Below are 13,770 nucleotides of genomic sequence, written 5' to 3'. Positions count from 1 at the left end.
TCGGAGGCGTGGGACCCGTAGTCAGACAGCACCGGGTCTTAGGCCTCCGTTTCCTTCCGGGCGCTTAGAACGAGTCAAGTCACTGCCCCGGGTCGTCGCGGGCGGCGAGAGACTGATAATGCTTGTGAGAGTGTGTACAGTGTGCAAAGCAACTTCCTGAACCTCAAAGGACAAGCATGAGGGCAGCTGAAGAGTAATAATAAAAACAATAACAACTAAAAGTAATATAGTACTTATTATGTACCAGGGATTGTTTTCAGTGGTTTATACATTAATTTGTTTAATCCTACAACCACCCTACAAAGTAGGTACCAGTGTAGTGGTTAAGAGCATAGACTCTAGAACTAGACAGCCTAGCTTTGAATCCCTGCTTTGCCATTTACTAGCAGTGTGACATGGGGGGCAGGGGGCTGTGGATACTGTGTCTCAGTTTCCCCATCTACCAAAAGAAGATAATATTAATACTACCTAATAGAGTTGTTATGAGGATTAAATGAATTAAAATTTGGAAAGCATACAGAACAGTGGCTGGCACATAAGGAAAAGCTATCTAAGTTTTTGAAAAATCTTATTTTTACAGGTGAGAACACTGATGCACAGAGGAGTTAAGTAATTTGCCTAAGACCACACAACTCCCGTGTTTCCCTGAAATTAAGACCTAACTGGAAAATAAGCCCCAGCATGATTTTTCAGGGTGACATCCCCTGAACATAAGCCCTAATGCGTCTTTTGGAGCAAAAATTGATATAAGACCTGGTCTTATTTTCGGGGAAACACGGTACTAAATGATGGAGCCGGGAATCAAACTTTAGGAAGTTTGGCGTCAGAGCCTGCACTCTTAAATACTATGGCCTAGCAATGAAGATGTGATGTCTATATGAATTACTTTAAGAGGGAGGTGGGTGAGATAAGCCCTGAATTAATTGTTGTGGAAACTTCTAACACTTAAGATGTCAGTGTTCCTTCTGCAGTAAATGAGGTTTGCACCAGCTGGCAGGACTGTCCCCAGGAGTCCAGCAGTTTCTGGAAGAGGGGTCTGAGGCATACGCAGGAGCTAAGAGGGTGGGGTTCAGCCAGGTCTCCCCAGGCTCCTGTCTCATAGTTCATTTACCTTGCTTTCAGCACTCCTCCCAGGGGGCAGGGTGTGGAAGGTACTTGGTAAATGGCAACTTAAGATAGAAAATCCTTGCTAAGCCTCTAGGAGTTTAATCTCGTGCGTGGGAAACAATTCAACTCCACAGTTGAATTCTGGGTCTTGGGGATCCTGTGGTGAACGCAGGGGCCACTTGGACATCAGTATGCCTACAGTTCAAAGGGGAGGCGCACAAGTTTATAAACAGATTGTGGGCAGTGGACCCCAAGGATAAATAGGAAATAGTCAGGTGGGAGGGGCAGGAAGTGTTCCTGGCCCAGGTAATGGCCCAAGCAAAGGCAAGGAGCCCATTGAGTTTCCTATGGCTAAGGGGTGAAGTGGTGATCTGGCAGAATCCTATAAACCTGATTAAGGTGCATTTTACTCAGAGAGTGAGGGCAGAGGTTTTAAGTTCTGGAGAGGCTAGATCAGTTTTGCATTTTAGGAGGATCTCTCGAGCTGCCAGGAGCCCAGCCGAGGAGCCAGAGCCCCTGAATTCGAGGCTGGAGACGAAGCAGGGAGACGGTTCTAAGGCACAGCCCTGGTCTAGGTGAGTTGGCCGCCTTGTGGGTGGGGGTGGGGGCGCTATAGACCGTAGGAGCAGCTTGGAGTAGTCCTGGGGTCTTTGCATGGGTGGTGTCCCAACCTGATTTTCCCATCCTTGCGGCTCACTCCCTAGCCTTAATCTTTGCTGTGTGGGCTACTCCTGGGCGGCTCCGATCCACACTTGGCGTGAGCCTCAGTCACTGGGCAGCGGGTTCAGAGCCCTGTCTCCCAAGGTGCCACAGGCCTTGCCCTACCTGCCCTGGAGCTTCAGGGCTCTAGGGCTGTGCGCCGCCCGCCCGCCTACCCGGCCGGGGATCAGCCCCGCCTCCATCAGGCCCCGCCCCCAAGGCCGCCCGCTCGCCAGCGCGCCAGGCCCGGGCGGTGCCGACGCGCTTGGCGGGAGATAGGAAAGTGCTTCTGCGCGCGCCGGCGACAGCTGCAGTTCCTGCGAGCCGCGGTGGGACCTGCGGACACGCTGAAGCCTTCCAGCGCGGCCCCGGGGCTCGGAGCGGCCAAAGCAGCCCGCGCTCTGACCCCGGCCCGGCTCCCGCTCCGGGCTCAGCCGGCGGGCAGGCGAGCGCGGCGCGGCCCGGGCCGGGGGGATGTCTCGGCGAACGCGCGGGTGAGCAGAGCCAGGAGGCTTAGGGCCCCTACCCGCTCCCCCGGTCCCATCCTCCTCCATCCCGACCCCTGCCCTACCCCCATCCTCATCACAGTCCCTCCGAGCGGGCGGGTGTGGGGGTTTCCCGCGGGAATGCTGAGTCCTGGGCCGCCCGAGGCAGGGGGCGCGCGAAGCCGGGGGGTCTCTTTGGGCCCATCGTTCAGTTTCCCGAGCCTGCTGGGCCTCGGAGCCGGGCGGGTCTCTTGGGCCCTGGGCCAATCCCTGCATGATGTCATTTTGCCTCCCGCCTAATTTCGGGTTGGGGGTAGGACGGCGGTGTCCGCTGGAAGAGCCATTACCGGGGAGGGAGGCGACCCCTGGAGAGGGAAAGGGATTCTCTAAGTCCCAGCGCGCGAGAGGCCAAACCTGGAAGACACTTGTCGTTCAAGCCTCTTTGGGTTCAGATTTGCTGGTGGGCGGTTTTTCTCAGCATTCGGGAAACTACAGAGCACCCCAAGTCCTCTCCCCGGCCTAAGAAGAGTGCCAGGGGGTGAGGAGGGCCTCTTTTGTCCCCCACCACCTGGGTTCGCGGCCCCAGCTGGGTTGAGTTTCGAGACTTAACTGCTCCACATGAGGAGTTTTGCGCAGCTGGGGTTAAAGGTGAGGGGGAAGAGAGACTGATGTGTATCAAGATCTCTCTGTGCCAGCAGCCCCTGGGGCCCAGGCAGGAACTGCCGGCTCCATTTTACTTATTCCCCTGGAGAATAAGTGGTAGGGTTGAGCCTGAGACCTGGTCTGTGGGCTCCAGGTGCCCTTCTTACACCTGTGTGCCTGGGGCTTTTCAGCCAGCCTGGGAGTCAGGGAGGACAATGAGCTCCTGCCCTGTGCCCTCCCTGGATTCATGGAACCCAGATAACCTTAAACCCTCTCTGGATGGTGTTTGCCTTCTCAGGCTGAGGATATCGACTTGAAAAGCACTCTTTGCAGGCTTTCCCCAGAGTTCTTTTCAGCACAGAAGCATCTGATCCCTGGGCAGTGGTCAGGGCGCCTCTTCCTCAGGCCACAATTTCCTAGGTCAGCTCCACTTCTCAGGAGTTTTCTGGTCAGGCACTTATCAGACCCTTTCCTGATTTTTGGTTCAGGGAGTGTTACTCCAGGGAGCCATAAAAGCCCCAGACAACCCCCAGGCCTTCTGCCACTTCTCCCCTGGGCCTCAGTGTAGGAACCCCGTCCTGCACTCTGTCACCCCACAGCCCTCCGCTTCATTCTTGGCCACTTGCTGTAAGTTCTCTGCACTGGTGCCCCACTTCCCGCTCAGCTTCTGACTCACCCCACCTGGAGCAGAGCCCAGCACATCCAAGGGTGTAGAAAGGGTGTGTTGGACCTCCATGTGGTTGCCACCACTGACTTGGCCTCTGCCTTTTCAGCTGGGATTATGAGGGGAGGACTTGAAAGTGGGTTTGGAGCCTCGCTCAGTGGACTTGGCAAGTGGCATAACCCCAGGGAGCCTCAATTTCCACATCTATTGAGTGGGGATAATGAGAATGCCTGTGAAGTGGATGGTTAGCACTATATTGGTGATAGAAGTTTATCTCAGAATTCGCCCAGCTGAGTCTGGGGGTAGTTGATTTTAAAGCCAGCTTCATTCTATTACAAGTGTCTTGTAGAATTTTTGTCTCATGCTTTGCGGTGGTGGAGGACCCCATGAATTGGGTCAGGAATTCCAGCTCCTGTGACTAATGTATTGCTGGGATTAGACACCCTTAGACCCTTCCTTTCCTACTTCTAAAAAATTTATTTTAATTGCTATTTCTTATCTACTAATAGGCAGCAGCTTTGTGTGTTTATTCATTCATCCCGGTACCGGGCATTCCCTGAGCAAACATTTAAGATCTTTTGATACCAATCCCCTAAGGCTCTGCAGCTGTGGAGGTGGAGCTGACCTCTGTGGAGATGTCAAGGAGACAGGTAGCCTAAGGGCCTACATTCTGAGATAGGATGATGGCCAAGGTGCCCTGGGAGCACAGGGAGATACTGACTTCTGGAGAAGGGGAAAGGAAGTTGAACACGGAAGGAAGCCCTCTTCCTTCTTTTCACACTGGGCCTGTCCTTGCCTTGCTTGTTTGGAGAAGTGTAGGCTTTTCTCACTTCCAAATGGCTGACTTAGGAATGTACCTGACTGGTGACCTGACACAGTTCCCACTCACCACAGGGAGTTGGGAGCTCACTAACGTGGGCACACCTGACATCCCTGAGGTGAAGAATCATTAAACCTGATGAAGATTTTAGAGCAACTTGGAAAATTGCCTGCTGGAAAATAAAAACATCAAGAATTCAAACAGTTGATTTTTCTCTCCATAAATTATGCCTGTGTGTTCCCAAGGATTGAGAGGGGATATGCAAAAATGGACATAGTTACTAAGATAATGTATTTTAAAATGTTTTTCCCAAATCACCAATATTTCTTAAAATTCTGGCACTTGATTATTGCATATGTCATCAGCTTTAATCCTTACACTATCCATGCAAGTTTACGAAGTTTTGTTATTGAAAAGAAAATGTTAAATGGGTGTCGGGTTTTGAATATCACAATATTCTTGGTGAAATCTCCACTGCTTTTTTTCTTGTAGCTTTTGACATCCTGTTCTTGAAAATAAAGAAGAAAGAAGACAATAAAAGAGCCCATAACCCCATTTCATTAAAAAACTTGAAAAAGATGAGGAAGTAACTACATTTTTGAAAGCAGAAAGTAGAATTCTGCCTCCCCCCAAAACCTTTCCCTAGAGGTCACTGTCCCCTGCCCACACACTGTCCATCCGTCACTTGGAGACACATGTTCTTGACCTTGAGCTTGCTCTCCCTGCAGTGAGGAGCTGGAGGAGCTGCACTACCAGGAGACCGACTCAGATGTGCCGGAGCAGCGGGACAGCAAGTGCAAGGTCAAATGGACCCATGAGGAGGTGAGTGACCCGGAGGGGCCATTCCAGCTGGGGTGTGTGTGCGCCTGAGGCCCCAATGGGTGCAATGAAAAGGGGCATCTGATGAAAGAAGTGGATGGTCCTCCGGTTTAACGATTTTCCACCTCCAGGGATGTCAGGTGCTCCCAGAAGGTTAGTGAGCTCCCAACTCCCTGTGGGGAGTGGTCCTCTGGTTCTCCCCAGGGCCTCTTCTCAGAGCATGGACTCCATTGACTCTTGGCGAAGATGTGTCTCTCAGAGCTCAGGGCCAGCAATTGCTGTTGTGTCTCTTAGAAGCTAGTGTGTTTTGTATCATGGACATTAACTGCTTTGACCGCTAGAAGGTTTAGCCAAATCTGCAACCCTCCTCTTTGTTATTGTGTTGTATCTTATGACATCAAGCTCTGAAATGACTTTGTTTTTTAATTAACTTTATGGAAGTATAATTTATATGCAATCAAATGCACCTTTTAAAAGTGAATGGTTCCAACAGTTACGACAAATGTGTGCACTCACGTACGCACCACTCTCATTACCCCCAGATATTTCCTTCGTGGTCCATCTTCCCCATCTCCAGGCAGTCGCTAATCTAATGTCTCTTGGCTTGATTCGTTTTGCCTGTTCTTGAATGTCCTGTCAGTGAAATCTTAGAGCTTTACTCTTCTATCTGGCTCCTTTTGCTCAGCAAAATGTTGTGTAAGTCACTAATTTGTTCCTTTATATTGCTGAATATTATCCCATTCTATGCATGTACCACAGTGTGTTTCACTGGTTGATGGACAGTTGGGCTGTTTGCATGTTTTGGCTATTGTGGATAGAATTGCTGTGAGGACACTTGCATAAGTCTTTTTGAGGATTATGCTTTCATTTCTCTGGAGAGGATATTTACGTATAGTCATGGGATAGGTGTATGTTTAGTTTTATAGAAACGGCCAGACCTTTTTCTAAATTGGTTGTACCGTCTTAGACTCCTACTGGCCTTATTTTTTTATTCTACCTCGTTTTCCTGGACGTGTTTAGTTTTAGGTCTGTTTTTTTTTTTTTTTCCCCCTTACTGGAGGAGTCGTAAACCCCTCTTAAATCATAAAAGATGTTTCTGCAGAGGAGTGCTAAGCCAGCCTTTTCTGTTCATCTCACTGTGGACTGGGGACTACATTCAGCTCTTGCGGGCTTACAAGAACAAACAAGACGGGGTCCCGTCCCCAGAGCAGCTCTCTGCCTGGGACGGAGCGATAAGACCACACACAGGCCCGTGGGTGTGCTGTGGTCATCCACAGAGTGTGGGCTGGATCTTTGTCCCTGTGTGCTCACCACGGTATCTTCACAGCTTGCACTAAGGCTCCTAGCACAGAGGAGGCACCGGTAATTGTTGAAATACCTTTAGGAGGAGAGGTTACTGTTTGAAGATATGAGGGGAAGTTTCATGGATAAGGATTTGGAAATCCAGCAGTCAGGGAAGTGTGCAAAACGGTGGGCAAGTCAGAATAGGAAATGGGTTGTTGGTGAAGAAAAGCCAGTAGAGGAGCCCCAGGTTGGCTGGAGCGAAGGGTCCTTAAAGGGGAAGAGTGGTTGACAGGGACAAACTATCACTTGGGGCCAAAATCTTGGAGGGCCTTAAATGCCAAACTCAGAAGTGTAGGATTGTTCAGCTGGCGGGGCGGAGCTATTGAAGATTTTTAAAGCAGGGGAGTGACGTGGGCATAGCCAGGCTTCAGGGGAGCTAACCTGCTGTGTGTAGGGTATATAAGAGATTTGGGGGTAGCCTGGGGCCGAGGGACCAGTGCTGAGGGAGTGGGGGAGCAGGCAAGAAGAGACGGCTGTGGAGAGACGAGGGCAGTGAATGGTGGGGTTAACAGGTGGTGGAGACCTATGGGGTTCGGGAGGAGTTGGAGACGAGACGAGAAATGGCCAGTTGTCAGGGAGGAGGGTGGTGCTGGAGATGGATGTGAGAAATGTGGGAGGACGAAGGCAGGGGTGGGCCTGGCCATGCTGGGTAGCAGAGGAGGGCAGGGTGTTGGGCAGGTCGGGTGGGTGTGGGTGGCTCAGCTACAGAATTTATGGGGACTTTGCCCAGCTGGTGCTGGACTGTGGCCAAGCTGCCACTGAGAGCCTGGATTTCTGTGGTGGCCTTTTTTTTTCTGTCCAGGAGAGAGAGAGAAGAAACACATTAAATTTACAATTGTAACCATTTTTAAGTATATGGCTTAGCAGTGTTAAGTGTATTCCCAGTGTGCAACAGATCTTTAGAACTGTTTCATCTTGCGAAATTGAATCTTATACCCATTAAGCACTAATTCCTCGTCTCCCCACCTCCAGCCCTTGATAACCACCTTCCTACTTTCTGTTTCTCTGATTTTGACTACTTTAGCTACTCTATATGAACAGAATCAGCTAGTACTTACCTTTTATCACTGGTTTATTTCGCTTGGCATAATGTCTTCAAGGTTCATTCATATTGTAGCATGTGTCAGAACTTCCTTCTGTTTTAAGGCTGAATGATACAATAACCATTGTATAGATACAGCACATCTTGTGTGTGTGTGTGTGTGTGTGTTTAAAAATCAATTTGATTGAGGAATACTTTATGTTCAATCAACTATAACCAGTGACAGTGCAATGGATGAGTTTCTGCAGATGTATTACCGTGGACCTACCAGCACCATCACGTTAGAGAACGTTGCCATCACCACCAAACATTCCTTGGCTCCCTTTACTGTCCATTCCTCCCCCCTTCCACCCCTGACCTCAGACAACCACTGACTACCTTTTTGTCCCTATGGTTTTTATTTCACACTCCCTAGGATTTCACCTGTGTGGAGTCATACAGAGCGCACTCTTTTATCTCGGGCCTGTTTCACTCGACATCATGATACTGAGATTCTGTGTTGCGTGAATCAGTAGTTCATTTCCAGGAGACTATTTTAATAGATACTGGTTTGCCTTCTGACTGTCCTTCATTGCTCCCCATCTGTGGTACTGTGTCACTGTCATCTCAAGCCTGGGTGCCTGTGATGGCCTTTCATCCATCCTGCCCTCTTACGGCCCTGTTTCCTGCAGCTGCCAAAGTGAACTTCACAACAAGCACACTGGACCGTGACCACCCAGTGCTCAGGTGCCTCAGTGGCTTTGCATGATGCACAGGCCCGAGTCAATCCTGCGTGTGGCCTGGCCCCTGCCGTCCCTTCCAGAATCATCTTGCATTCCTCTCCCTTGCTTCCTGTATTGCAGTTACACTAGACGTCCTTTGGGCCTATCCCTTTTTCTCCCTGGATAGGCGGTCCCCACATACCTCTCTATGCTCCCAGTGTCGTAGCTTTACTTTTTATCTGTGGAAGCCTTTGATTAGCATCTGCCTCCTGCTGGGCTGTAAGTCCCAGGAGGTTGAGCTGCTCTCTTGCTCCGTCTGTAGTGCCTGGTGCTTAGTAGGTACTCAAGTCATGGCTGAATGGATGAATGAGGCTGTTCCTTCTGGAGAGGGCTCTGTCACCAACAGCTGCTGTCTGCACCCGTGTGGACTGAGCCCTCTGTCTTTCTGGCATTGTCAGGATGAGCAGCTGAGGACCCTGGTGAGGCAGTTCGGACAGCAAGACTGGAAATTTCTGGCCAGCCACTTCCCTGTGAGTGAAGCCCCCTCCCCCAGGGACAGGGTCCTGGGTGACCAGACAATGTGCCTGGGACAGACTTGCTGCCAAGGAGAAAAGGAAGCCCCTTCCCAGGCCCTCTCTTCCCAAACTGGAATTCAAGGCCCACTGAGGCCCCCAGACGAAAGCACCTCCACACAGCAGCCTCAGCAGCCTTTAGACTCTGACGCTGGCGACATGTGATCAGTAGCATATTTGCATTTCTTCCTGCAAGTCAGGAGCAAATTGGTGCTCAGTTTCTTAACCGTGAGACTGAAACTGAGGGGAAACGATACTTCCAGCAGGTTTCACAGCGACACCCCCGCAGAGCTAGCAGCTGCCACCACATCCAGCATTTAGTCTCCTGGTGGTACAGGTGTCCCTTAGATACCCCAGTCCCAGGACTGCAGATGTCTGGTTGGGGGTGCTGTGTGGCAGAAGCTGCTGTCTGGCTTATTTCTTGTGTCACTCAGGGAGCTCAGGGATCAACACCCCTTTTCCCTATTCCTCATTTGCCTCTTCCACGTGAGCTGAAACCTTCAGGGAAATAACACTCTCCCAGAAGCAAGCAAATGTCCCTGACGTACCCCACCGGCTTTTTACAGGAGTGTAAAGGCTCACAGTGGCAGCCCCTGTGTGTTAGCGTGGGGGAGGTGTTTTCCCACAGGGTTCTGAGTTTGCCCAGTTCCATCCATGCCCTTTTGTAGCAAAGAGAAACACACATGTTCTGGCATGTGAGCGTGAAGTGTGTGGTGGGTGCAGGAACAAGACAAAACCCCAGGCCGCAGTTCCCTGAGCCCAGCCGTCAATCAGGATGCCAGGCTGCCTTCCTCGTTCTCACACATTCCTGTCCTTCTAGAACCGCACTGACCAGCAATGCCAGTATCGGTGGCTGAGGGTCTTGAATCCAGATCTCGTCAAGGGGCCGTGGACCAAAGAAGAAGACGAGAAGGTAACTACTGGGACAGTGCCTTGTACACAGTAGGCCTTCACCCACCTAGAGAATCAAGGGGCTTCGGGGCTGCCCTTGGGTTTGGCAGCAGGGGTCAAGCTGAAGGTCGTGTGTCATCTGCTGGTCAGTTAGTCGTACCTTTCAGGGCAGCCGTGAGGCTCAGGTGCAGAGAAGGTGCTATGGGGGGGCTGAGGCAGGGCCAGGTCCGCTGGCTTCACAGAGGCTCATCTCCAAGGTCATCGAGCTGGTTAAGAAGTACGGCACGAAGCAGTGGACGCTGATTGCCAAGCACCTGAAGGGCCGGCTGGGGAAGCAGTGCCGCGAGCGCTGGCACAACCACCTCAATCCCGAGGTGAAGAAGTCCTGCTGGACCGAGGAGGAGGATCGCATCATCTGTGAGGCCCACAAGGTGCTGGGCAACCGCTGGGCCGAGATCGCCAAGATGCTGCCGGGGAGGTGAGCCGAGTCCTCCTGGGAGCTTGGGGACGGGCACAGGCAGGGTGAGGTTCCCAGGCGGCGAGAGCCTCGTGGGTGCACATTCCAAGTCAGTCAGCGTTCTCTGGAGTTGTTCCCTTTTCCCAGAGCTGCGTGAGTCCTTCAGACTCTTGCCTGGGCCTGGCGGGAGGGAAAGGGGCCTGGGGACCTCCCGGTCCGTGTCAGATTGTCATTGGGTCCCTGCCTCAGCTCTGTGTGTGGCCCATCCTGCCCTCTACTATGGCATGGTCACCTGGTCCTTTCTTCCTAGAGAAGAAACCTCCCTCCTGCTTGTGAGGTCAGGGGCAGGAGCTGGACGGCTGAACCCCTGCTCTGTTTTCAGCTGCTGCTCACTGGGCCTTGTCCTTCCCAGCCCTGAGCCTCCTGGGGTTCTGCAGGGAGCATTGGGGAAACTTGGCTCCATTCTTGCCAGAATCTTCCTCCGGGTCAACTCTCACTCTCCTAAGGGGTTCATTTCTCCCCTAACTGTTCTCCATCTTCTGGAAACTTAGAAAAAAATCTTATTTGCTGCTGTCCTCCTCCCTGTCCTCTTTGTCCTGTTGCATTTTTGCTTTATTTTGTTTTATTTTTAATCACAGCAGTGTGATTCTGGGAGGGAGAGGAGCTAGAATGCCGGATGGTGTCTTTCCCCTGATGTCTGGCATGGTCTATGTTCAAAACTCAAACTCAAGTGTGGTGTGCATTTGGCGATTCTCCTAGCACTTCGGTTGAGGACCCAGCCTCCTTACCCATGTGGCCTGATGGCCCAGCTCAGGCCACCAGCACTGCCTTGATCCAGTCCATCCTTGCTCACCTGTCCTTCCGCTCTGGCCCTCAGACTCCGAACTCTTCTCTGAGAACGCCCCTGCGTGCCTCTGTCAGTCCAGAATGCCCTCTGCCTCGCGCCCATTGTGTAGCCAACGTGTTCTCATCTTTCAGTTCTCCATGGGGGTGTCATTTCCTCAGAGAAGCTTTCTCTGTCCTTCCAGACTGTAGTCGGTCCCCAGTGACCTTGTCACAGTGCCCCTGCTGTCTTCTGAGCAGCTTGTATCCCAGTTGTAATTAGACACGATGCCCGCTTCCCCGACCAGCGTAGATTCTGTACATGCAATCGCCTGTCTTACTTGCCGGTGCATCCCCAGTGCCTAGAGCAATGCCTGGCACGTAATGGGAGCTTCATAAATATATGTGAGTAAAAGGATGAGGTGCATTAAAGCTTGGAGCACCCCAGATCTGATCATGGGGGGCCGGAGGGCTGGGAGGTGTTTCCTTAGAAGCAAAACCTGAGACCCAGAGGTTAAGGCACCTGGGGTTTATTATTTTTTTTATATATATATTTTTAAATGTATTTTTCAGTGACAGTTGACATGCAATATTACATATATATTTTTGTGTGTGTCCCCTTCCTCCCCCCTCCCCACTCCGGGTCAAGCTGTTTCTCAGTTTAGTTGTGTAGGACACAGCTCCCTGGCTCATGCTGGTGTTATGAGCCTTGCGCTCCCCTGGGCTGAGGCAGCTCACAGCCTCTCTCGCTGACTGCCGGCGCTCATGCTGGCTGCCGGTCACTCACGCTGGCTGCCGGTCACTCACGCTGGCCACTGGCTGCTCCTGGCAGCTCACGGCCGCCGAGCTCCAGCGAGAGCCTTTGTTCACAATCTTAGCTGTAGAGGGCGCAGCTCACTGGCCCATGCGGGAATCGATCTGGCAACCTCGGTGTTAGGAGCCTGGCGCTCCAACCACCTGAGCCACCGGGCTGGCCCCACTCCTGGGGTTTATTAAGGACAGGCTTTCACCTGTGAGAGGAGGAGTGGACAAGAATAGGGAAGGGGTCCAGCAAGAGGATGGGGTCTCAGGTAAAGTCTGACCTGATGATATATGCTGTGTGTATGTATGTGTGTGTGTGGGGGGGGGTGTCCGTGTGTCCTGAGCACCTGCAGTGGGAGTGATCCAAGATACAGACCCTCCTCTTAGACTAGTTGCTCAGTCAAGCTGTTATTCTCTGTTCACAATTCAAAGGAAAAGCACTCTGCTTGGAGCTTCAAAGAAGTGCCTACTGTGTGTCAGCACTTCTGTACTACTATGTACTGTTACTCAGCAGAAATGCTCTGTAAATCGTGAAGGTTTAGACGTGCGGCTTCATCTCAGAGCTAAAAGAGACCTTAGACTTCCTCAGGTTGCACCCTCATTTACAGAAGTAGGAGCTCAGCTCAGGGAGGTTAGTGACGTGCCCGGTGGCACACGGGCCACAGGGCTGGGGCTCAAAGGTCCCCCGTGTGCCCTTGCAGGACGGACAATGCTGTGAAGAATCACTGGAACTCCACCATCAAAAGGAAGGTGGACACGGGAGGCTTCCTGAACGAGTCCAAAGACTGCAAGCCCCCCGTGTACTTGCTGCTGGAGCTCGAGGGCAAGGACGGCCACCCGAGCGTGCACCCTGCGGAAGGCCAGGTGAGAAGCTGCCCAGGGGCTCAGCCTCGGCGTGGCTCTGGGTTGCTTTGATTGCACGTTTATCCAACACTGGCTCGTTTAACACCTATGCTTCCCTTTTACCTTCCCCACAGCTGTTCACTAGTTCCTGCCACAGGGTCTCGGTGTGGCCGTATGTCTCACTAGGATCTTTCTTTGTCACACACGTGTGTACCTACCTGGCACTTGTCTGCCCACAGGTGAAGCCATGACAGAGTACGCTGACACACAAAGTTGAGGATTGTTCTCAGCCTTTGTCCTTAGCAACGGCTTCCTTCCTATCTGTTGCTCTTCTCAGCGTTTTCGTACTAAAAGCAAGTTTGCAATTTAAAAAAACCAAACAGGTTTATTAAGGTATAATTCACACACAGTAAAATTCATTGTGTTTATTGTATAGTTCTGAGTTGTGACAAAAAAGTCATGTAACCAGCACCACAATCAAGATACAGAACATTGCCATCACCCCCAAAACTCCCTGGCACCCCTTTTCGTCAGCCCTCCTCCCACCGGTAGCCCCGGCACCCCTGACCTGTTTTGTCTCTATAGTTTGAATATGGTTTCCTAGAAGATCATTTAAATGAAATCGTTTGGTATTTTGCTTTGCAATTGTAAAAATGGAACCAACGTGCATATGTTATCCTGGCCCGTCCCACACCCTAGAGCAAATTTTTTGATATTTTTCCAATGTATCTCTCGTGATTCTTTAAAAAATGAAGATTTGAAGCAAACATGTCAAAATGTAACTATCTGACAGTGCTGGGTGTCTGGGAACACATTTCTACACTGTTTTCTAATCTTTTCCGTAATCATGAGCTATTGAATGATATTTTTCTGGTCCCCTTCTCTTACTGGGGACTGGATATAACTTGTTCATAGCTATAGTGCTACAGTTCCCGGCTGGAACATTACGTAATGTTTTCGCCTCTATTTCTTGATTTTTCAGCTTCAGAGAATGTCTCTTGATTCTCTGCTACAAATGCATCTCTGGGATAACAAATTTAAATGGTAGAGAAAGGTATAAA

The 13,770-nt window shown here is 51.1% G+C and overlaps 1 protein-coding gene across 1 annotated transcript in view; it reads left to right on the top strand.

The window, feature by feature from the left end:
- The first annotated feature begins 2,053 nt into the window (after positions 1–2,053).
- MYBL2 (MYB proto-oncogene like 2) overlaps positions 2,054–13,770 on the top strand; it is a 31,141-nt gene continuing 19,424 nt past the window's right edge. Inside the window, exons 1-6 of the mRNA XM_074317918.2 lie at positions 2,054–2,300; positions 5,146–5,239; positions 8,782–8,853; positions 9,716–9,808; positions 10,044–10,264; positions 12,568–12,730. Coding sequence (XP_074174019.2) covers positions 2,281–2,300; positions 5,146–5,239; positions 8,782–8,853; positions 9,716–9,808; positions 10,044–10,264; positions 12,568–12,730 — 663 coding nt within the window. The 5' untranslated portion in view covers positions 2,054–2,280. The remainder of the gene's footprint in view (positions 2,301–5,145; positions 5,240–8,781; positions 8,854–9,715; positions 9,809–10,043; positions 10,265–12,567; positions 12,731–13,770) is intronic.

Source organism: Rhinolophus sinicus, chromosome 13, assembly GCF_057876585.1.
Source record: "Rhinolophus sinicus isolate RSI-liver-muscle chromosome 13, RSI-T2T, whole genome shotgun sequence".
Lineage (NCBI taxonomy): Eukaryota > Metazoa > Chordata > Mammalia > Chiroptera > Rhinolophidae > Rhinolophus > Rhinolophus sinicus.
Note: the sequence above shows the minus strand (reverse complement) of the source record. Positions and strands in the feature narration are given on the sequence as shown.